This window comes from Centroberyx gerrardi, chromosome 24, assembly GCF_048128805.1.
Source record: "Centroberyx gerrardi isolate f3 chromosome 24, fCenGer3.hap1.cur.20231027, whole genome shotgun sequence".
Lineage (NCBI taxonomy): Eukaryota > Metazoa > Chordata > Actinopteri > Beryciformes > Berycidae > Centroberyx > Centroberyx gerrardi.
This window is the reverse complement of record NC_136020.1, coordinates 21,324,183-21,349,678: the sequence shown is the minus strand read 5'-3', so window position 1 is coordinate 21,349,678 and position 25,496 is coordinate 21,324,183. Positions and strand designations below refer to the sequence as shown.

The 25,496-nt window shown below is 43.3% G+C and overlaps 1 protein-coding gene across 1 annotated transcript in view; it reads right to left on the bottom strand.

Moving 5' to 3' along the window:
* Window positions 1–2,392: 2,392 nt before the first annotated feature.
* slc38a4 (solute carrier family 38 member 4) overlaps window positions 2,393–25,496 on the bottom strand; it is a 29,310-nt gene continuing 6,206 nt past the window's right edge. The window contains exons 4-15 of the mRNA XM_071906681.1: window positions 25,287–25,360; window positions 24,260–24,352; window positions 24,003–24,084; window positions 23,801–23,883; window positions 22,838–22,896; window positions 20,964–21,209; window positions 18,176–18,255; window positions 16,685–16,785; window positions 16,247–16,371; window positions 5,986–6,130; window positions 2,946–3,043; window positions 2,393–2,512 (exon numbers count right to left, since the gene is read on the bottom strand). Coding sequence (XP_071762782.1) covers window positions 2,411–2,512; window positions 2,946–3,043; window positions 5,986–6,130; window positions 16,247–16,371; window positions 16,685–16,785; window positions 18,176–18,255; window positions 20,964–21,209; window positions 22,838–22,896; window positions 23,801–23,883; window positions 24,003–24,084; window positions 24,260–24,352; window positions 25,287–25,360 — 1,288 coding nt within the window. The 3' untranslated portion in view covers window positions 2,393–2,410. The remainder of the gene's footprint in view (window positions 2,513–2,945; window positions 3,044–5,985; window positions 6,131–16,246; window positions 16,372–16,684; window positions 16,786–18,175; window positions 18,256–20,963; window positions 21,210–22,837; window positions 22,897–23,800; window positions 23,884–24,002; window positions 24,085–24,259; window positions 24,353–25,286; window positions 25,361–25,496) is intronic.

The following is a 25,496-nucleotide window of genomic DNA, read 5'->3' as shown; positions in this document are numbered from 1 at the left end:
TGTTTATCAGCAGGGATGATACAATTTTTATCGGATTAAAAATTTAGAAAAAAAGGCATCAGGAAAATGTAGTTTATGTCCAATGATTGAAATGTTACACTTGGGCACAAACACTAAATTATATAACTAACTGATAACTGGTGACCGATCCGCGAAGATAATTTGTCCTCAAAGGTGAATAATAAGTGACCCATGCATAGCTTCAGGTGTTCAAAAACAAAAACCAAGAGATATCACCGGCTTATCTGAATTTTCTGGAACAGTACGAATGAGTGATTTTATCTAATCAACATGTTTTTTCCCCCTCATTTACACCATAAAAAAACAATCAACTTTGACCATTTCAAAGAATATGATAAAAAAAGATGAAATTATATCGAAAGTATTTATAACTTAGATAAGGATAGAATAGCTTTTTTTAGCTTTTTACTGATTACAGAAATTTTATAAAAATCACAGTCTTTGACTTGTTTTTGTCACAAATCGCAACCACAAAATTTGCGTGTAGGAACCTTTAGTGAATGCGGCCCGTGGTTTGGTGTTCTCACATGTCAAGGATGGACGAAAATAGCCGGTGCCTCGATTGCAACAAGCATCATGATGTCCACGCATGATCATTTATTTACCATCCAGTTTCTGACTCATCCCCGCTTTTTAAAAAGAGGAATAGGAGCTCAGAATAAAGGCTGAAAAACACCCGACAAAAGGCGTTTATATGTGTCGCTGTCAGGTGAAAACCTTGTACCTCCAATTTTGGTGATTTTAAATGTTTTCACTTCAGTTGAGGAATCACATGCTCTTCTGTGGGTTGAGGCTGGTGAAACCCTCTCAGAACCCCACTGGATAAAGTCAAAAATACATCATCGTCAGGCGAAACACACGCCCGTTTTTCTCAGTTCTTGAAAAACTGACATTTTGGAGATGCAAGGTTTTCACCCGTCAGCAACGAGGACCGTATGGCACTACGTTATTCTTTTCCTGCACTCATGGTAAATGGTATTAAGCCAAATAAGGGCTGCATGATTGTGGCTAAAATGTGGCTAATGCTGATTACTTTGCAATATATTGTGATCATAATTACTGGTCGAGATGATTTAAAATTAATTTACTAAGATTTTGGCATCTTGCGTCTACATATGGACTACTTTCAGCTACAACGATCGTTCTAAATTTAATTTTTGCCGCTGATTTAAAAAAAAATTAAGTTACATTTTTTTGAATTGATTTTTGAATGTTTGTTTTTGCCAATTAATTGCGTAAACAAACGCTGCGATATTCGATTATATGATTGCGTAACTGATCGTTTCGCTTCACAGAACGTGAATGAGAAAGAGCGAGAGAGCCAAGTAAGATAGTATGTACAACTCGTTTCAGTTCATTTCAGTAGATACACTTAATTATTATGTACATTCAGACCCCACGCGTGTTCACTCTGCGGCAGTAACACTGAGCGCAGTCACGCCCTCGCCGCTCGCCTCGCACACACAGCCGGTAGGGGGAGTAGAGTTAAGCTCAGACGGGACGTCCGGCACGAACCGATCAAACTGCGTGTGCGTGTAGACTTTGGCAAAAGTTTCTGATTGTTACACGTGTAGCAGAGCAGCAAATTTCCCCAATTAAAACCGTTTTGCTTTGAGATGAGCCGACCGCTTGATTGATTTCAGGAATTCTTTAAGGGTAGTTTCTCGTTCCGTTCACAAGTGGTGATGAGGGGAGGGGCTGTAGACATGTTTAATGTGCCTATATGTGTGTGTGTGTGTGTGTGTGTGTGTGTGTGTGTGTTAAATCTACACACAAAGTGAAACATAATGCTAGAAGTGCTCCTTGTTTCGTGCCTCCTTCTGGAGGACTGAGGGACTCGCTTCGCCTCAGCAGCGTACGGCAGTTCACAGATCTGCTTCAGGCGAGGGCTGCGAAATACTTGTCTGCTCCGTCTCTTCGTAGCTGGAAATGATGATGATGATGATGATGATGATGATGAAGACGATGACGGCGACGATGGCAGCAGGCTAAACCACAGTCCGTTTTCGATTCTCTTGTTCGTGACATGTCGCGTCCATCGCGTCACAGCATGCCGTAATCTTTACAGCAACAACAAAAAAAAAAAAATGATAAAAAAAAATAAAAAACAGAGCTGATAAGATTCCCTCCGGTAATACTTTCTGGGAAAAACGGTGGATGTCGAAGCCCGGCGCGGCACAGTGTGTGTCGGTTTTTCACGGGCGACGTTTGTGATTTGACGGAGAAAAGGGCGCTCACTTCAGGAACTTCTGCCCAATTCCCCAAACGCTGGACCAGTTGAGGCAAACTTCAGTGGGAGACGGGACAGGGTGGGTGGGGGTGGGTGTGGAGGGTGGGGGCTGCACTCTTAAATGTGAATCCGGGATGGTGATTTGGGAGGGGGAGGGGCTTAGTGACCGCCGGAGCCGGGGGGGTTGTGGATCCAGTCCATCACGATGAGAGACAAGCTGCCAATCATGAAGATGATTCCCACTACCAGGAAGATGGCCGCCTGGAGAGAGAGAGGGAGAGAGAGAGAGAGAGAGAGAGAGAGAGCGAGAGACAGAGAGAGAGAGAGAGAGAACAGCAGGGGTTTGTTAACTTTTTTACGGTTCACATTTTGGAAATGTAATCTCCCCCCCTCGGGTCTAAGATCATGAAAACACACCGGTACTCTTATAATGTGGGAACGAACATACAGTAAGAAAGGGTGTGTGTGTGTGTGTGTGTGTGTGTGTGTGTGTGTGTGTGTGTATGAGCGAGAGAGAGAAAGAGAGAGAGAATGTGCAGTGAGCTGAGAAGCACATGAGCAACATCATGTGTGTGTAATTACATGTCAGTCAATGTGTGTGTCTGAGCGCACGTGCCAGACTGTAAGTGACTTTGGAGCACTCACTGGGTGTGTGTGTGTGTGTGTGTGTGTGTGTGTGTCCCGGCACACTTACCCCGATCTTCTGCGGGGAGCGGAACGGCACCGACTTGACCAGGCGGAGGTAGAAGGCAGCAGGTAGGATGAAGATGAGCATGGTGGCTGCAGAGGAGCCTGCAACAAAGAAGGACACGCATACAAACACACTTTAATTCACATCCAAATGACATCCAACATGGCCGCCTCAGGACCCATCGACCAATCAGACGCCAGTATGTCAAATAGACGACTGATATCACCTTAGTGTAGGAAGCAACGTATGCTTCTAACCCTTTAAAGGAGAACACCGGTGTCATTTAGAGATCATCAATCATTTTGTTCTGCATGTGTAATTACATTTTTTAACATTTACTTGTTTTTTGTTGCTTTTAAAAACAAACTTTACAGTGTCAAACCTAGCTTGAACTGCTGTCCCGGCTAACAAAGACGGCCTAAATAAAAAGACACGGATGAGACAGTAAAGTTTGTAAGAGCTGAGATGAAAACACTCGACTCGGCTCAATGAAATGAGGAGAAAAGAGAAAGTCTGGCTTCATGTTTGATTCTCTCGCTCTGTGGAAGTTTGTTTTTCATACCGGACGAGAATGAATGAATGAGGAAAAGGAGCGCTGATATCTGCAACTATGCTGACTGTGTGCAGGAACACAGACTTTCTTAAAAAAACACAGCGCACCAGTATTATCTTTTAAAGACGTCAATGAAATGAAAAATAGATTTTTTGCAGGTTTTTGCCAATGTTGCTGGACTTAGTGCACACCTATTCACCAATTCAAGACAAAAAAACAGTAAAAAAAAAGAAATAAATGACAGGAATTCAATATCTGATTTCCAAGAATTTTATTTCAAAATTAACAGGCCGCCCCTTTCCGGTAAACAGCACATTTCTGTTCATGACTCATTCCTCTTGCACAATATACTCTGAATATAGAAAACATTAGAGACACTTCTTCTTTTCATGAACAGATGAGGTGATTCCAAGTACAAAGCCATTATCCCTTATTCATTTCCCTTATCTTAAAGGGGGTTACTTTTAAAACACTGCTGAAAACTCATCTTTTAAGTCTTGCTTTTACTTGAACATTAGCTTCTGAATTCTTTGCTGCACTTTAGCCTATTAGTTTATTAGTATTAGAAACCTCTACCGATCACAAAGGAGGAGATGCAGATAAAGAGCAGAAAGCAGACGAGTTAAGAGAAGGATTTTTAAGCTTCGAGACAAAAGAGGCTGCAGCTCAGCATCAGGAAGACGTCTCTAATATATTGCAGATCAGTGTTTACAGTGTGTGTTGTCGTTGTGTTTGTGTTTAGACCCGGCGGTCACGAACGCCTCACGCGACCGACGCAGCTGACACGACCCGACACTTTAATCCTCCGTGCTTCCACCACTTTCACTAATAACCGGAGTCAGAAAACGAACTCTGAACCGAAAGAGCTAATCAGGCCTCGACTCCCCGTCTGCTCTTATCAGCTGATGGTTTATGTTGTGGCTTTTTTTTTTTTATTTCATTTTCCGTGTTATTTGCTTTTACGGCGTTTTTTGTGTGTTTTTTTATTGTGAACCAAATTTCCATCACCGGGGCAAATAAAGTCTCGAGTCGAGTTGAATAATCTAGAGATGAAATGGAAATGTACCGGCTCAGCAGACGTCATGGGAGCAGGATGGATAATAACATGGTGGTGGAGGGATAAGAGTGATGGTGGTGGTGATGATGTCAGCGTCAAATTTAAATACAGAACTCTCTGTAGTCTTTATGGCTGCTACACACTTAGCATTCAAATTCTGCCAATAGTGCAAACTGCAACACTGTTTCTATTGATTCCAGTAGATTGGTTCTGAATGTTTGAAGTTCTCAGTTTCTCCTTTCAAGTCAAAATCTTTACTGTAACAAAATGTAACATATTGAACTAGAAGGCCCTCAGTAGACCACAGTCTGTTTAAAGCTTTATTTTCTCTTTATTTACTTATGATTCTAATGATTTTGTTTACACTGCCTTCTCTTTCTTTCCAGTAAAATCGTTTTAAATGCTAACACCCCTTGTTTTGATCTTCCTTTTTTTGTGTGTATGTGTGTTTTTAACTTTTAACTGCTTTTAACTTAACTGTAAAGCACTTGGAGCTGCATTCTGTGCATGAAAGGTGCTGTATGTATCAATAAAGTTCATTCACGCTTTCATTCACAAACCTCCGCCAGCACTGAACAATTCTCTTGTAAATCTGCACAGTTTGTTTATCATTTGTCTTCCAGGTTTGATCTTTCAAGAAAATAACGTGTGAAAGCAACACTGTTTAGCAGCCCACTTGGAAGTCCTGGATGTCGGACTTTCAGACCGACACATGAATGCAGCATACTAGTTTTGGCTAAAAAACTGTAATTGTCTAATTGGTCTAATGTCTCAGATCCGGATCTCCATCAAAATCAACTTATTCCTGGGTCAAAGGCGATCTGTCCACCAAATTTATGTTATCGAATTCTGTTCATTACTTTTTGAGATATCTTGCCAACAAACGCGTGAAAACAAAACCTCCTTACGTAATGTGTCAGTTAAAAGATATAGTTAAAATATTTCCAGTCGTGTCCTGGAACACAGTGAGATGCTTCAGACTGCTTTGTTTTGGGTCTAACAGGTCGGCCTGGGATGCTCATCATGTTTGCTCATCAGTCTGTTTTGTCTTTTGGATAAAAATGTAATACTTAATTTGTGAGATCTGTGTTTTTTTTCACTTTGTCCCTCAGCCTCACTGTGGTGTTTCTGCACTGCACTTCCCAGAGATCACCTGTCAATCAAACCGTGTGGGCGGAGCTTGGATTTTTTCTATCGATGCAGTTTGAGTTTCTCTTTTCTTTTATCGCTGCTCATGCTAACTACCCAGTTCTTCTTCTTCTGTTGATTCCAAACAAACCGGAAACGTAAAAACGCATCACTTCCTGAAAAGCTTTCATCATCTGGATATAGGTTGAATCAAAAGCTTTAATATCTTAAGTCAGGGACATTGTCTTTTCGCCCAGGGGAGGTCAGAGGTCAGAGGTCAGAGGTCAGATCCCTCCTGTACTCACCGATGAAGCCGAAGATGTCTCTGATGGTCGGGACGAAGATGACCAGCATGTTGTTGAAGGCCAGGATGGCGGCGGCGATCAGCAGGTGGCGAGTCCAGCTGAACTCTCGACCGCTGAACAGCAGGGTGGTGATGGAGGAGCGGATCTGGGAAAAAAACACACAAAGCACACACAGCTCTTCACACATCTGTCCAACTCCATTCTGTGGCTCGTTGAGACAAATCCAATCAAATCAGATCATAATTCTTCATGAAGTGGTATTACATTCATGAGAAACTGCCTTGGAGAAGTCTGTAGAGTAATGGCAAAGGCAGAAAAGGAAAATGGGAATAAATAGTATTTGCAGATAATTCTTAGTGTTCGCTTTTATCTACCAGGAGTATCAGGTGCTGGAAAATTTGGATATATAGTATTAGAAAGTTGCCCTATTTCCCCACAGAGATCATCAAGTTTCAGAGCATTTTAAAGTAAACTTGTGACTGATTTGTCCTGATGCAGTAAACCTGATCCACCTGTCACTCCCAGCAGGTTAGAAAAACACACATAATTAATTGTGAACAACGCATGACTCAGCCTCGCCTAACTGGGTTGAGCAAACAAAGATAATAATAACAATGCATCAGATATCAGGAGGTCATTTGTAATCGATTACTACGCAGTAATAAATACCATTCATAGGTGGAAAACCAAACTCATAAACCAACTCAACCGTACTCTGAATCATCCTTCAGTGAAAGTCTTCCTCTGTTCTGCCCACACACACACACACACACACACACTCTCTGTCTGTCTCCGTAAAATAAACAAATAACTAACAACAACAACAGTCTGCATGTCTGCTGGCCTGCGCCCGAGGCCGATTCCCACACTTGGCCGCTGACTGATGTGTGTCAAGTGCTACGGCAGGGTGTGTGTTTGCATGGGTGTGTGTGTGTGTGTGACAGAGAAAGTGTGTGTGTGTGTGTGTGTGTGAGAGAGGGGGAGGGAAAAGAGAACGAGAACCTGAAGTACAGAGAAAGCCAGGCCACCAGCTAAGACGCCGGGCGCTGCTGAGCTGTTAAAGCTCCACTGGGTGAAAGGTCGCGGGTATCAGGTGAAACCTGAGGCACCGGGGGAAAGGTTAAAGGGGGGCGGGGCTTGCGGCGCTCATTCAAAAAGGCAAGGGGGATTAACTCCCGCGGCGCAATGGAACCGGGGGATTGCATCAGCCGGTAGTGAGAGGAGAGGAGGGCGGGCCCGGCTGCAGGGGGGGGGAGGGGGCGGGGCTTCTATTGTCATTTGCAGTTGAGTATTTCTTCCTGCCCGGGCCGTCTCACTTCCTCTTTTACTCGCTAATGAGCCTCCATCTGGGCGAGCGGCGGCCTCACACTCGGCCCGGTGGGACGGGCGGTTTGTGGTCCGCCGCTGCCGACAGTCACCGGGAGTTTGAAACCGGTGCAGCTGTGACACCGACACTTCAGAGCTGCTGAAGTCGGTGCAGAATGAAGTGAGAAGAGTTTAAGAGAAGAAAAAACTCGACTTGTCCGTTTAGTTTATCGGGCCGGGACGAGCCATGTGCGGTCTGTTCTTCTCTGGAAGGCTCTCTCCTGGAAACGCACCAACAGCCTCATTTTCCCCTTTCAAGTTTGACTTAAGAACTAGCTAAGAGGGGGGTGGGGGTGGGGGTTGGGGTGGAAGATTTACATCCAGATAGGGGAGTACAGTGGGAAAAAATCCTGTTAACTGGATTTTCTGCACTGTCAGAGTGAACCAAGTGACCCTGATCAAGCCTGTCAGGGGGAACCGGCTCTCTCCCTGCCGGCTGCCAAAAAAGTGTCGCCACCCAAGGCCGAAACCAGTTTCTCATCCAGGGGAATGACTGTAAATGAAGCGCCCCCTAAATTCTACAACCACCCCCCTCAAACGCCCCCCCCCCCAGCTGTTGCATAATTGGAAAACTAGAGCCTGGACGCGACATTTCTCTCCAAAGCTCCAAACTATTCGGCACCCGACTGCTAACCCGCCGCGAAGCCTTTGGAGTTCACCGTGCGATATTTGCACACTTTTTGGGCCTGTCAGAACCCCCCCCCCCCCCCCCTCCCCTTCCCCATAACACACACACACACACACACACACCCAGCCGGATCGGCCTCGCCACATCTGGGTTCAGCCGGTCTTTAGCTACTGGATCTGCTTCTACAGATTCGTCCAAAATGACGAAGTAGATCGAAACGTAAGCATCGGAAAAACAAACGAGCTAACACCTGCCATTCGGGGGATGTTTTCCCCTAAACGCCTTTATGCATCTAACATTTTTTTTGCACGTGTGGCCCTGGTGGGAATTGAACGGCGACACCTGGCAGTGTTAGTGCGGGTGTTGTCCCCTCTGAGCTGTGCAGCAGCAGATACACCAGTTCACTTCACCTCTGAATTAGGCTGTTTACTTGAAAACGACAACCTTTTTACCTTTGATATCCGTTAACTTGGCTTTGCACAGATGTAAATGTTAATTAAAACGACATGCCGCAGAGTTAAAGTCCCTTCTGAGTCCCTTACGGCTGGATGAAAAACTTTCCTCTAACATACATATTGAAAACCTTGTGAAGAAGAAGCTCAAGCTGAAACTGGGTTTTACTTTTGTTTTTAAGAATTGTTTTTTTCCCTTAGAGGCAAAGAAAGAAGCTCATCCAGTCCGCATTTCTGCCTGTCACACTACACTAACATAATAATATGCATTCATCCTACTCATTATTACGCAAACTAGACTGTTTATCATGCATCTGAATCGCACTCTTATCGCTGCAGCCTGTATGATCCGGTTGGTTGGACGTAGGAAGGTTCACGCGTATCTTTTCATCTACTAAACTATTCCTGGTAAGCTTGCTTCCTCTCTCTGTCACATGTCATCTCTCGTCTCAAACACTCGTCACATGTGATCCACAATCTGATCTATCCAATCCAGCCAAACTGCCTTCGCTCATTGTGCATCCTGGACGTGAAATAACCTACAGGATGGCATTAGATTAAGGATTTTAAACACCTGACTCAGTAACTGACTTTGTAACTGCTGTTAATAGACAAGGCCGCTCTATGTGACTTGTAATGTATATCATATGTGTTTTATGTGTGTTATAATGTGTATTTGCTTTAATGTATTCATGCTGCTGCCTTGGCCTGGTTTCTCTTGTACAACAGGTATTATATCTCAAGAGACTTCCTGGTTAAAGACAGGATAAATAAATATAAAATGTCCAGTGGAAGAGTGTCTGCTGGAATTTAAACTTCTACACACAACATAATTAAACTGGGGCTTTGTTGGTGTCTCAGATAAACTTCTGATCCGTTTCAGTACGCAACAGACTCAAGTGCTTCTCCTCCACCAGAGCAAGAGGTGGAGCAGCGAGGGTCCCGCAGCAGGACGGGTGCAGGCAGGAGCTCTCTGGTGGAGACCGGAGTGTCCTGCAGCCTCCAGACAGCAGCAGCATGGTCGGTGTGGTCTGGATACTGTACAGTACAAAACCACAGACACACTTCTCCAAAACTTTAGAGAAACGGAAATTTACAAGTAAAAGTTCCTTGCACTGACCAGAGAAAACAACTTCTGTGTAATATTCTTCTGATATTCGCCGGTGCGTTCTTCCCTGATTAGAGTCATTTAGTCATTTATTAATTAGAGCAGGTGATCTTCCCTTCCAGACAAACACACGGTTCAACTTTTTCATCTTTGTCTCAGAATCTCAGAATTCTAAGAATAAAGTTAGAATTCTGAAAAAAGGTCAGAATTCCGTGCTCCATTCTCAGAACTCAAATACATATTTCACCTGTGGCCCTAATCCTCTTCCGTAGTTCTCAGACGTGGACTACACTGCCAACTCAAATCAAATCAAACCAAGACATTTAAAAGGTTTTTAATTCAAATGTCAAAAGCTCAGAGCCGTACGCATTTTGAATCATCTCTTGCTTATTTTACTGTTATTTGTCGTCTTTCCGTTTCACCTTCTTTTAAAATTAGGCTTCATAATTGTATGTAACTGATATTTTCTTCCTTTTCTTTTCTCTCTCTCTCTCTAAGAAAAGCCTATTTAGGGACAGGAGTCGGGAACTAGCAGTAGCTCTACTCTCTGTATGCAGAACATCAGCTGCATCAACTTGAATGAACTAATGAATGAACTAATGAATACATGAATCATAAGTGAAGAAAACCCAACTAGTCGGATACGAGGCTGGAAATGAAATCACTCTAGAAATGTGGGGATTAAAACCAAACGAAGCGGAGCAGGTTTTAAACGGGAGCAGGTGAGGGTGAGACTCCATCTTTACACACACACACACACACACACACACACACACACACACACACACAGACACACACGTACAGATGAAAGTCGCCGCTCTTCTTCGTCTCTCGCGGTTCACACCGCTGCAGCCGGAGCATGAGAACTAGGCCACGTCTGACCCGACATAAAGCCTTTCATTATGTTCTCCATCCTGCCAAAGTCCTGTGTGATCTGGCCTTCACGTGACTGCACACACACACACACACACACACAGATTCACGCCTCAACACGTGTCTCCAAACACACACACACACTACTCTCTTCTCTCATATACTTGCCCCTCCGGAGCCAAAGACAGTCGGAGACAAAGCTAATGTTAATCTCTAGCTGAAGGTTGCGGCCATTTTCCTGCCAGATGAAGGTCAGGACGGAGGATTCAAGGCCAGATTCTCAAATGTCACGTCATCAATCCAAACTGGAGCCTGGCAGAGCGCTGTGGGACTGAGCAGCTCTTTTCATCCCACTCACACACACCCAACTCCCCCAGAGTCACACCAACATGCTTTAAGTTAATGGAAGATAAGTGATGAGCAGGGCTGAGTAAAACTAGGTTTAAAGTAAGTAAAGCTAGATTTGAGCTTAAATTTGATCTTAGTTTAGTAAATGTAAGATTAATGATTTCAACTTCAATTTAACTAGGATTACAACAATTGGTTTACAAAAAAACAACAAAAAAAGCAAAATGAAAGATAAGGGTTTTGGCGATAAGAAAAAGCAAAATAGCAATACAAGATTTTTTTAAATTTTAAACCACCTCAGCTGTCAGTTTTCAGTTAAGCTCAGATCAAAGCTTTTAAGTTTTTAGGCAACAGGGTTAAAAGTGAATCTAGGTTTAAAGTACAAACTAAACTGAGATTTAAAAGAAGGTTTAAATTCCATCTTGCTTAGTCTTAAACTAGGTTTGTTGCAACAGAATTTATTGATGAACCATGATTTAATCTGGTTTAAAAGTTTAACTTTCTACAGATGAACAGTGCCGTCTGCAGGCAGGAGGCTGGGAGCGGTGCTACGAACAAATCTGTACTCTATAAAAACTTTAACCCAAGATGGCAGACCCAGGAAGAAAGAGAAGGGCATGAATTTCGCCGATTCAGCGGCTAAATCGCATCGTCAGCTTTGTTTTCTGAGCTTTTTTCAGTCTGAATTGATTCACCGTGTCTGACTTTTGTGAAGTTGAATATTCCAGCTTAACAAAAAAGCAAATTCACAATCAGAACTACAAGCGCAAATAAACATTTTTAATTTTTTTCTCCATTTCACAAATAACAGGCTTATCCGATGATGACTGAAATATACTGTCGGTTTGACTATTGTTGACAAAATGCACTTACTGTAAGTCGCTTTGGACGAAAGTGTCTTCTAAATGACATAAATCTCTCGTCTCTCAACAAACTGAGTAGAGAATGTATGACACGCTGCTTTTTACATGCATCCATGCGTGTAAACACACACACACACACACACACACCTGCCCAAACTGGTTTTTAACATTACAGACACCATTTGGTTGACTCCTCCTCACAGAACCATACATACAGCACATACAGAGTGCGTACAGTGTTGGTACGGGATTCGAACCCCCGACCCCGGCTGTCGGTGCCTTGCTCTGCCTGCTGGGTAACACAACACCAACGTTTTTTAACCGTATCGCATTTCAGCCAGTGGACATTTCACCTCTCCTCTGTTTCTCCATACTGATCACATTTTGTCTCCTCCGTCACCTCTCTGTCCTTCTCTCTCTCTCTCTCTCACTCACTATTTGTTTTTCTTTTTTTGCTCGCTTTCCCTCCTTTCCCTTCTCTGTCCGTCTCAGTTCAATTCAAAATGTGCTTTACTGGCATGGCAAAGAGTGAGGAAGACGATATATGTCTACACACAATCAAGACATGAACAGATGAAATGATTCTGCTCATAGTAAACGTTTGAAATGATTAAAAAAGACTGAATCGGACATATCGGAAAAACAAATTTCCTACTTCACATTAATTTAATCGCAGAAAAATCTAGTTTTGTGTCAGTCAGTGCTACGAAAACATATATACAGTATATACACACACACATATTTATTGCATGTTTGTACTTCGCCAGATTAACTAACATTTGTTTGCATAAAGTTTTTAAATTAGCGTTGTTAAGCTAACTCTCGGCTCCCTGCCCTATTTTGAGTATGTTTTTTGCCTCCTGAGCGTCTTTGCCTCTTGCCTCCATCTTGTTACTGGATTACCCCAAAACATCACAAATTAGCATCCTTGAATTTCACCATAAAAGATGTTGAAAGTCATTGAAAAGTACTGAATTTGACGTGTTTAATGAGCGTATTTGGGGCGCGAGGAGACGAAGAGTCACTCTGTCTCCAGCTCATTCAGCAGATCGGTGAGGCTTTTCTCGGACGATGTATAGCTTCTGTGTGTCTCTCTGCCTCCTCCTCCCCTCCCCTCCCCAAGACCCCCCCCCCCCCCCCGCCCCCTCCCATTAGCCCCGCCCCTCTCTCTGTCCCGGCTGGCGGAGGCGGAGGTCAGGGTTTTTCCATTGTCCGCTCCTGTAAACTTCCACTGCAGAGTGTGGGATTCACTCTCGCATTCCCTCCAATAGAAAAAACAGAGTGTGGTGTCCGCCGAGGGGGGGAGTGTGTGTGTGTGTGTGTGTGTGTGTGTGTGTGACAGACAGAGAGATATGTGGGGCAGCAGGGGGGGGGTCCAGTAGTTACAGACCGTCCTGTCAGTGGAAAGCTGCAGGTTCGATGCCAGTGAAAACCAAATTCAATGTATAAAAGCATCAGCTAAATGACTAAAATGTAATGAAATGTAGATATATGGATACATAAAGAAATATAGGGAGAGACTGCAAGTGTGAATATGTGTCTGTATATATACTGTATATATATGTTTACGAATAAATGTATAATGTGTGTGTGTTCTTATACTGTTTTGTGCCCCAGCAGAACATTTTGATGTAAATATTAAAAAAAATTTAAAGGTTGAGATCTCTGCAGTCGTTCATAGCTGCTGCTTGCATCGTTTTGTGAAATCAAGATTTAAATATCTTTCTGATATCAGTTCAAAACAGTTTCCAAAGATGTTTTAGTCTGAAATTTTACTGTGACATAAAAACACCAGCTGTCAAATGCCTGCTGGGATGCTTTAATGTGTGTGTGTGTGTGTGTGTGTGTGTGTGGATGTATGGAAGGAAGGGCGGAAGGAAGGAAGAAAGAAAGGAAAGAAGGAAGAAAGAAAGGAAAGAAGGAAGGAAGAAAGGAAGGAATAAAGGAAGAAAGAAAGACAAGCAGATATATAGACAGATAGATAGATAGATAGGAAGAGAGAGAGCAAGTGTGAGTATGTGTGAGTACAGAAAAGTGTGTGTGTTTATATATATATATCTGTGTGTGTGTGTGTGTGTGTGTACATGTGTGGATGTATGGAAGGAAGGGTGGAAGGAAGGAAGAAAAAAAGGAAAGAAGGAAGGAAGAAAGGAAGGAAGGAAGGAAGGAAGGAAGGAAGAAAGAAAGGAAAGAAGGAAGAAAGGAAGGAATGAAGAAAGGAAGAAAGAAAGACAAACAGATATATAGACAGATAGATAGATAGATAGATAGATAGATAGATAGATAGATAGGAAGAGAGAGAGCAAGTGTGAGTATGTGTGAGTACAGAAAAGTGTGTGTGTTTATATGTGTGTGTGTGTGTGTGTGTGTGTGTGTGTGCTGCATTAGCTGGTGTGTTTCCATGCAGTCTCTGCTGCATCATCCACATCATCCTCTGCCACAAACTGCCTCCTCTGACTGGACAGCAGCTGACCTGCCGCCCCCTGCTGGCCGCCCGCTGCACCTGCAGCCACTTCACACACATTTAAAGTCTCCATGACATGAACGCCATTCCTTTTACTTCCTGGAAAACACAGCATCTTTAACGATGACATCATTGTGCACCGGGAGGCGTAAATCTTAATTCCAGCCAATAAAAACAGAACAGATTTTTGAACGGTCCCGCCCCTCTGCCACCTCAAATCAAATCAAACTGTCTTTCTCTCCCTGACTGATCTCCCATTGGTTCAGACTTTTGATTGATCCCTCCCTGCGTTATGTCCCGCCTCCACATCCAGGAAATACATCAAATCCAGGAAGTAAAGATGCTTTACTGTTTACTTTAAGAATGAACAGTTTCTCTTCTTTTCACTGAACCAAGTGTGTGTGTGTGTGTGTGACTCTGTGGTCAGTGTGTGTGTGTGTGTGACTCTGTGGTCAGTGTGTGTGTGTGTGTGTGTGTGTGTACTGTATGTGTGTGTGTATGACTTCATGTGGTCAGAGTTTGTGTGTGTGAAAGCTTAAAAAGAGAGCATGACACTTCCTCTGGCCGGCAGCCATTTTTGTTCTCCTCATGTCAGATAAGGGCCGAGCTAAATTTAGCCCATGACCATATAAAGGGGCGTGTGTGTGTGTGTGTGTGTGTGTGTGTAGCTGTGAATGAATGTGAGCGAGTCACTACAAAATCTCCAGTAACAGGACATCACACACACACACACACACACACACACACACACACACAGGCAGCGAGGATGACCTTTGACTCCCACTGCCGAGAAAGGGAGGAAACAGACTCAAAAAGTGAGAGAGAGACTTCACGTCCAAACCTGAACTTGTGTGTGTGTGTGTGTGTGTGTGTGTGTGTGTGTGTGTGTGTGTGTGTGTGCAATTAAGAGAGGCGGGGCCGTTTACGACCTTTGGGGATTTGAGATGACGAGGAGTGAACAGTGTGTTCTTTACCAAACTGCCAGGAAAAAGAAAAAAAACAGCTGCGTCAAGAAAAAAAAAGAAAACAAAAAAACAAAAAACAAGACTGACTGCAGCAGAGCGACAGAATGGAGTTTGTGTTTCGCTGTTTTTTTTACGAGGAGCTGGTGAACGTTATGAGTGGGTTTGTGTTTATGAGCGTAGTTTGACGTAATGAAAAAAAAATCGTATCTGTGACTGAATGGAGGCTGGATTTGATGATGCTGTCAGAAGAGGAAAAAGAGGAAAAAAAGAGGAAAAAGAGGAAAGTGCTGCTGGTCTGGAAACAATTTTTAACCGATCCAAGAAGTAGACCGAGCCTCTACTACGCAGCTCCTGTTTTGTTTCTGTCTCCAAATCCAGAGACACTTAAAGGAAAAATCCTCTCACTCTGTTATATATCATCAATCTGTGATGTTCAATACATTCCAGTTAAGAGTTATTTTGTGATGTAACTGTTGTAATTCACTTTCCCTCAACCTGCCTCGTCTACTTCCACTGCGGTTAGTGGTTTCCTACATTTCCCAGAATGCCTTTCAACAACCCCCAGAGAAGGAGCCTGAACCTGTTGCTTTCAGCTGTGGGTGGAGAGAGAGAGAGAGATAGCGAGAGTGGAGCGAGAGTTTTTCCAGTCGAGAAAAAGTTGCCCCTTATTCAAACCCTCAACCTGTCTCTCTGCTGCAGTGCATTCTGGTCTCTCTCCTGCTCCTGTGGGTGGAGAAACTGGTCTCTCTCCTGCTCCTGGGGTGGAGAAACTGGTCTCTCTCCTCTTCTACGATGGATTTCTCCCTGTATGATTGTTGAACGTCTCTCGGTGCAAAACGGCGGCTCTAGAAAGAAGCCCTCGCTCTTTGATTCTGAGGGACTGACACCAAAACCTGACGTTTACCGCTGATGTTTTACATCCTGAAACATTTTCTCATATCAAACTCCACTGTAGCTGCTGGAAACATCTGGAGGTGACGTCACCTCGTCTACGATTGGCCGGTTATCCACCGAGAAGAAAAACACAACTAACTACTGGATGGACTCAGAACTGCAAGACACATCAACAACAGCTGAGTTTTAACACGGTTGAAGTGTTTTAGGGGGGATTTTTCCCTCTGCGTAGCATTTTGTGTTTCTAACAATTAAAACTACATTTCCCATAAGCCCCAGCCAGATTTTGAAGGCTACTCACAGGGAACAGCACGATGGGGACGGTCAGGGTGACGGCGGTCAGAACGGCCAGACGCACCAGCAGCAGCATGGTGTCGAACTTATAAACCTTGGTGAAGGTGTGGAGCAGCTCCGCCTCCACGTTATCTGAGAGAGGGAGAGAGGGAGAGAGAGAGAGGGAGAGAGAGAGAGAGATCACCTGTCAATCAAACAGTGTGGGCGGAGCTTAGATTCTCTGTTGATGCAGTTTGCACTCCAATCAGGGATCGATATCAGTAACTAATCATGTGTTTGTGTGTCTTCATATAGAAAGTGAGGTAACTGAATTTTAAGGAGTGAATTTTTGAGCTAGCTTTTTCCTTTTTTTGTCTATGATCAGAATTGATATCAATAACTGTGTGTGTGTGTGTGTGTGTGTGTGTGTGCGTGTGTGTGTGTGTGTGTGTGTGCGTCTCCTTACCATAAAAGGTGAGGTAGCCAAACAGCGCCGACAGCATGTACATGACAAGCATAGCCAAGATGGACAGGTTGGAGACGTTCTGCATCTTCTTCCGGCTGCGACTGGAGAAACAACACACACACACACACGCACACACACACACACACACACACACACACACAACACACACACAAACACGTTTAGACAGGTCACAGCATTTTAAAAAGATTCAATGTCAGAGCCAAATGCAAATGTGTGATTTGCATTTGCAGTCATCATTTGGATGACTTAAAGTGTCTGGACAAGTCTGCGTGTCTTCAGACCTGACACACACACACACACACACACACTCTGTCACACACACACACACACACTTCCCACACTCAGCCATGTGGATTTCTTCCAACACTTATAATTTATTTTAATGAATTTAATTCTTTGCAGTGCAACTATCTACACTACTGGTCCAACCACACTGTAAGCCATGGTGCTCACACCCACATGTTTATTCAATACTTCATATTAAATCTATATATAGTGATATGTAAAGTGACTTTTGGACCCCAGCTGATGAGGATTCTACGGAAGCCCATTGAGGACAACAAGTTGTTATCCCAAGACAATGAGAAAATGATCTAAGACAATTTTCTCATTATCTCGGGAAAACAAAATGTGTCTTGAGATCTCGAGATAATGACATAAATAACTCGATATCTTGAGAAAACAATAACAAAATGAATACATGTTCTCAACGGGCTTCCGTAGGATCCAAATAAACTAATAAATAAACAAATATAGTATACTTTCTATCGTATGTCTTATGTTGTGGTCGAGGTCGTGTTGCTGCAGCCTTTTACAGTGGCCATCTTTTGTCATGTTTATATGATTTTTAGGGGCTTTTTCAAGGGCAATTTTATTGAACTATGGCATATCGGCAAATTAACACTCAATTTGTAGTACTGAGATTTATTTTTTGAACTTCTTTCCTGCTGCTGGAAACTGACGGCAGGCCTTACAGAAGACAATGATGCTGTTTTCCTCTCTCTCTCCCCATCAGGTCCATCTTTCACCCCTCCACCACTGAGTTTTTTTTTACCATATTGATTGTTTAATGCTTTAGTTGACGCAATGGTTTGTGTGAGGTCGGCATTTTCTCCTGCTTCAGGCTGGGGCTTGCTCGCTTGTTGTCCGATCAAAAAAACTTTTTTTTTCTCACCCAGAACGCGCCGGAGAGAATCGTTTTTTCTCATTTTAGGAACTTTTAAGGGCATTTTTGCCTCGGGCCTCTATTCATTCCTGACTGCTGAACACACAGCTATAGAACGAAGACTGTACAGACTATATGAGTGATATTTACAGTCCGCTGTGTATAGTTTGTCTTGCACCGTCGTCTTTGCGCTGTATGTGGCGTCCTGTGATCCTCATACCAATCATATGTCAGTATATATGTCAGTCAAGACGCCAATACACCTCCGTACCAAAATCTAATTATCGCTCGGTGCGATCACTCACTCTTTCAGCTCACTGTAGATTGGCAGGACCTCAGGATGGCAGACGAAGGCGAAGGCCAGGATGGGCACAGTGTACGCCGTCTGGAGGAAAGACAAAACAAGATGGAGGACAGGAGAGGAGAGGATGAGACACACAGACACAGGGACGTGATCGAGAAGCCGAAAAAACAGCAGAAAAGAGGCAGGAAAACAGTAATCTGGGTGGAGTGAGTATCGCTTTTCCACCTCTGCAATTATCACTGAGGTGACCGTTACGATGCTTTATGTGAATGGGTGTAACGGCAGGAATGTGAAGCAGGGCGTGCACGCTCAGCAAAAACCCTTACTGGCATAAACAAAGATTTAAAACAATCCCATTTGAAGAGATGTGCCTAATTTCTGATGAAGCAGGCACAGACACACATGCCCTAACACACAAAAACCACACACACCCTAGAAACTCCACCTTTTCCAAACATGTTTATTTTGGCGGCCCGGCTGCCGATCCCTTTTCCCATTGTGCTCCATTAGCTCGTTAGTAACTTGATTTCAACATCGCGTCTCGGCTTTAACTCTCATAAAAGCCCACGATCTTTTTTAGCTATGTATATCCCAAGCAGTAAATACATTATTACATATTTAAACTATGCATAAACATCAGTAAATACGCACAAAGCTGCACCGGAGAAGTCTACATGTACAAGATAGCGCTTTATTTTTGTCGTTTACCCCAGAAGACGTCGACTAAACTTTCACTTTTAAACCCTAAGCAGCCTAATTTTAGTCTTTTAAAACGGCTAATCGACGTAAAAAAAAAATTGCATGGGAAAAGTGGGACGTTGCATCACTGCGAATGTACGAATGTGAATGTAGAGCATGTACATGTGTATGTGGCCTGATTTCCACAGTTCACTGCATGTTGTGTGCAGCCATAGAACTCCATTGTATTAAAAAAAACGATTAAAAACACGTCAAAGAGCCATGCCGTTGCTATGGGCAACATATTTCATCATCACGATGCACCGGGCCGGACGACGTTTTCCTCAAACAACTTAATAAGCCGGCTGTAAACACTTTGCGATCTCAGGAAAGTAGTTCCGTAGCACAGAAAATAGTCCCCGGCTTAATGAAGAATTTGTTCCCATTTGAATTTGATTTGGCAATAACTACAACAGCCTGACTTTTCATGGTAACAGTTAGAGATTTTTAAAATGTAAACTATGTCTTTGTGAGCTGTATTTAAAGGTTTTTAGCTTCCAATTGGAGCCAATGACTTCCGGGTTGACGGCTAAAAAGGGAACGTGGGAAGTCAGAAAGTAACGGGAGGAGAGCAAACGCATTGTTGATTTTGTTATTTTCATAGGATTTGTTGACGGTAAGAAATGCGTTAAAAAAACACCGGCCTTATCCTTTAAGTGAGATCCTGTCTCTGTTCCAGGTGTGTGAACATGTCACCGTGTGTGTTGTCGGTATGTTCCTGCTCCAATGTCACCAAGACGAATTCATGCAAATTTACTGTACTTGCCTGCTAATAAAGTGATTCTGATTCTGCACAGTGGAAACGCACATAGACAAGATTTAAAGGAATAGATCTACTATCACCCAACATGGTTTATGCTAAAGTGTTAGCATGAAGCAGCGGAGTCAATGATCTAACGGAGACACATGGATGATTTTGGTGTCTGTGTCCTCAACACTTAAGTTGAGTAACGGGCCAATCTCCCAAAAACCTAGTGGATTCCTTTAAAGCGGTGGTTCTCAACGTGGGGTCTGGGGACCATCAGGGGGTCGTTGAGGGGGTTCCGGGGGGTCCCCAGCAAATTGATCAATTGTTAAACAAAAGTTAACCCTACAATACAGATAGTCATGGGATTCTGGACAAAATCAGATCTGACAATAAAAATATTCTCAGATTTGTGTGCGAGAGAAAAAATCTCTGTGGCTCTAATGTGGACTGAATTAGGGTCCTTGATATGTAAAAGGTTGAGAAACACTGCTTTAAAGGATGCATTTTAATTCTTTATTTATTCTCTCTTCTTATACACTTCATCTCCTTTTATTTTTTGTTTTATTTATCCTGTATTTCTTATCTAATGTCTTCTATACGTTGTGTAAAGCACTTTGAGTTCCCTCTGTGTATGAAATGTGCGATATTGATAATCTTGCCTTAAGCCTAAAGCCTTATAGGCGTCGATGCAAGTGGTCGACTCAACCACTAGGTGTCCCATTGTTCCTGTGAGTAAATGACGGGGAAACCTCAACAAAACCCCACAAGTCCCAAAAGTCTTCTGCTGATCAGCTCCACTTGCTCCTTGCTCAACTCTACGAACCAGTAATCCCTTAAAATCCCCTTACATTTACATGAATTCATGCAAAACCCCCTTAAAATTAATTAAGGGAGTTATTCATGGAGGAGATCCCATCAAAACCACCTTAAACACGTCACAAATTTTTGACTCCTTACTTTTGTAAAATGTAAAATTCAGGGAGACAGGAACTTTCCATTAATAACTCATTAATAAACCTGCATAAAAGGCATAAAAAAATCCCTTAATTACACTTGTCTCCTTGAACTTAATTCCTCTATCCCTTAATTTCTAGTGTCTCCATGAACCAACCCATGAATAAATCCCTTAAAAACCCAAGATACGAACCCGTAACTTTTTTAAAGCTGTGTTATTCTTAATGGATAATTAACATTTATGTAATGAGAAATAAAGGACATTTCAGGGATAAAATTAAGGGCTTTCAACCGACGCCACAAGCCCGCTCCTCTAACCTCCAGTCCGCCATCGCCCTCATCATCGTACCTGTGAGTTGAAGACGAAGTACTTGGGCGTGCACATCTCCTCGTCGTCGGGGTGCGGCTCCACGTGGACGCCGGTGGAGCGGTGGGCGTCGTGGCCCAGGACCGCCGGGGACACGTCGGCCCGGGAGAAGTCCACGTGCGAGCCGTTGCCCAAGGCGTACGCCTCCGAGCCGTTCATGCTCAGGTTGGACGAGTGGTGGTAGAAGAACGGAAGAGGGCAGGGCAGCTGCGTCTTCTTGTAGATCAGCTGGGAACAGACGAGCAGAAGTCACGTTATGCTCATATTGCTATCATGTCATTCGGTGAATGCTTTTGTTTTATTGATTTATTCTTTAATCTACTCCCTTTACCTGTGTTTTATCTCTGCTTTTATTGGTTTTAACTATTATTTGCCTCTTTTATTTGATATATTCGGTATATTTTTGCTCTGCTTATCCCTTGTTGTGTTTTATTGTAGCCTAATTGTTATTCTTCTTGTTTTTATGTAAAGCACTTTGTAACTTTGTTTTGAAAAGTGCTATATAAATAAAGTTATTATAAAGTTATTATTATCCAAAGTGCCTTACAGTATCAAGAGTGCATGTTTAGTGTAGGAAGCCCCACTGGGAATTTAACAATTTTTGTTGCTTGTCAATGTTAACTAGCTTAGTTGGGTAACATGATACAGGTACTTTTAAAGACAATAGTAATGATTGTGCAATATAATGTAAAAAAAAAATCTATAAAGCTGATGACCAACTTTGCTAGTCAGCATTTAAAAAACATATTGGCTTTCTATGCTCTGTAGTATTGCATCAGCTTGTGTCTTTCAGAGAGGAAAGTAAAGAAAAGCAGAGAGTCAGACTGATCCAGGATCCTGTCTGAAAAGTAGGCCAGCGGTTTTAAAAGCATTCATGACACGACCGTGTGCCAGTTCACATGCCAGCCTGGCATCTAATTAGCCGATCTGAAATGTGCCCAGACCTGCTGTCATTAGCCTCTCCATGACTGTGCTGACAGACTGATTACATGGTGATTTGAACATAGTAAGCTAGTAATAGTCCCTGCGTGGAATTTTCTACTACTGTAATTATGGGCACGACGCAGTAAGACGCAGAGGTTTTTACAACTGCTGTCATATAAAGCTGTACTGTTATGCGTAGGTGGCGTACGTGAATATGAATAAAACCACAGGAGAAAACAAGAGTGATCACTGACTCGTTGGCACGGCTTTATGGGAATTAGCGGTGTGGTTGGAACTTGTTTTACACCAATCATGCTTTGGCTGAAACTAGCTGTTGTGCAATAAGAGATAATAAATCTGAATATTACGATTGTTCTGCATCTCCAACAAGTTTTTTATTTTCCAACTGACACATCATATAATGCAAATTTCTATAGACTGGCTTAGTCCCTCTATGAACCAGTAACCCCTTAAAAAAGCCCTTACATTTTCATTAATTTACATGAATACACCCCTTAATTCATGCAAAATCCCCTTAAAATTAATAAAAGGGAGTTTTTAACGGAGGAGATCCCATTAAAACCGCCTTAAACACCCCCTTAATCTTGACTTTCCACTTACTAATCCTGTAAACCTGCACAAAAGGCATGAAAAATCCCTTAATTACTCTTGTCTTCATGAATCAACCCATGAATAAATCCCTTATAAACCCATGATACTAACCTTACCTTTTTAAAGCTGTTATTTTTAATGGATAATTAATGTTTATGTAATGACAAATTAAGGACATTTCAGGGATAAAACGAAGGGGTTTGGTAAGAGGGATGATGTCAGCTATCAATTACAGTTGTCAGGTTTCTATAGAGGGCTCACAGGTGAGTTTAGGAGCAACACACCTGTTACAGTGTGATTTATTAGGAGGCTGGACTCACCACGCCGAGGAAGAACACCATGCAGGAGAGAGAGAAGCCGCTGGTGTAGCCCAGGTAACCTGCAGAGGAGAAAACATCGTCAGAGAGACACGTGGAAGAGGAAGAAAGCGTGTGTTTTGATGGAGATGAGGGTGAAAACTGCAGCTGTAGGGGACACACACACACACACACACATCTAATGCCGGAGAGAGCCTGAATTCATCATCATCACGGTTGTAATTCTTAAAAATCCGGCGACGACATTAAGATTTGATCCCATTTGGGGTTTTTACATTTCACCGTCTCAGTTACATGAGCTGATGATTCAAAAGCGGGCAGCTGGACGGGGCGGGCAGCTGGACGGGGCGGGCAGCTGGACGGGGCGGGCAGCTGGACGGGGCGGGCGGGCGGGCGGGCGGGCGGGCGGCCATGTTGGAGCCGAGCCGAGCCAGCGGGGCCCGGATCGACTCTCACATTAATAAATTCTTGTGAGTGGTGGAGCTGACTGCAGGCTCGATACCGGTCTTACATTACTGTACTCCTGCCTGCCAGAGCTGACTAAGGCCTCCACTACTGTTACACTACTTGTGGTTTTGGCGGACTTGACTGCAGACTCGTGACTCGTGTCTCGTGTACAAGTCTCTGTAGAACATGGAGGTGGAGAGGAGTTTGGGCCTCAGGCTGTAGGAACCGGACAGCAGAGCCTCCATCTTGCATATCAGTGTGGGGCAGAGTTGTCATATCAGGATTTTGACCTCTTTATCAATACTAAGATTAATATCTAAAGGTTTGATACTACTCCGATAACACAGCAAACAAGAAAAACACTCAACACAACTGAGATGCTTTGCTAAGTTACAGTTTTTTAGCGACTTTTGGATAGGGGGTTTGATATTTTAGTTGGGTGTCACACACACACACACACACACACACACACACACACACACACACACACACACACACACACACAGAGTCAGTCCTTACCCAGGTTTTTAAGGAGAGACAAGGGGAGAATGACTCCGATAGACACAAACACCACCAGGTAGTTTCCGTTCAGGTACCATTCACTGCAAACGAAGCAGAGAGGTGAGTCAAAAACAGATCAGAACACACACACATAAATACCTGTATGTACCTATGAAACACACACACACACACACACACACACACACACACACACACTCACCCAGAGCTTTCCTCCAAAGCCAAGAAGGCTCGGATCACCTCAGGCAGCTCGTACTTCACAATAAAGAGGTAGCTGGACATGGCTGCATGAGGACAAAACAGACATGATAAAGATGAAAGACTTACACATATTATACATACTGTGCTCTAGAAAGTAGAAAACTCACATACACATACACATCTACAATGGCTGCACACTGTCAGCGCACACACACACATTCACCACAACACACACACACAAGTGCATTTGCGGTTTACCTCCAATGTTTTGCAGCGTTATCGATCCAAAAGCCGCCACTTTGCCCGGCCAACCAAAAGCTCTCTCTCCCAGCTTTTCATAAATGAGGGATCCTGCAGAGACAAAGACACGGTGACGGAGGATTAGACACGCAAAACAACTCAGGTAGTGAGGAAAACAGAGAGAGGGGGAGGAAAGTATCCACATTTATTCACCATACTAAAACTCCAATACTAAATTCTACTTTTACACTGTTAAATATCATCAGTCTGTCTGTGATGTTCGATGGATTCCAGGAGTTATCAGGAGTTAAGTGTTGTCATTTACTTTTTTTGGTGAACCCACTTTCCCTTAACTTTTCCTTGCCTTCTTTGACTTCAGTGAGTGATTTCCCAGAATGCCTTTCATCCCTTACTGTCTGTATCTGTGCCAGCTCATTACTATGTCGTGCTTTTGTACAATTGGAACTCAACATATGTTTTTAGGAACCCTATAAATATTGATTTTGCATTACTGGCGGATCCTTTCCCTACTTTTTAATAACTAATAATAACTAATTTACTTTTTTGGTGAACCCACTTTCCTTCAACCTCAACATCTGCTTCTACTTCAGGTAGTGATTTCCTACATTTCCCAGAATGCCTTTCAACAAAACCCCCAGAGACTAGTGGAGCGAGAGTTTTTCCAGTTGAAAACACAACACGTCTTGTAGCTGCATTGCATTCTGGTCTATTGAGGCTACTATCAGTGGAGAAATTGGTCTCTCTGCCTCTTCTTCAGTTGGTGATTTCCTACATTTCCCAGAATGCCTTTCAACCTCCCCCAGAGAACGGGCCTGAACTTGTTGCTTTCAATCAAAGGTGTGTGTATGGGAATATAAAAACAGCTAGCTAGCCAACTAGCTAGCGAACATTGGGAAAATGCGAAGTGCATCGTCAATAGCTGTTTTTTAAAAGTGTTTCCGGTTGGATTTTTCCTTTAAATTCTCCATCGGTCGGTTGGAGGCCTGCTGAGCTTGTTGAAGTTGACGTTAGCTTTCATACGAACCTCCTTCTTTAGCCGTCACCAGGAGCAGGTGCACAGAGTACAGAGACAGGATGGCCACAGCGACGAGAAGCACTCTGCACAGAGAGGGAAGAGAGGGACAGCGTTCAGGTCCAGACCCTGATACAGCACAGACAGCGTTCAGGTCCAGACCCAGACACAGCACAGACAGCATTCAGGTCCAGACCCAGATACAGCACAGACAGCGTTCAG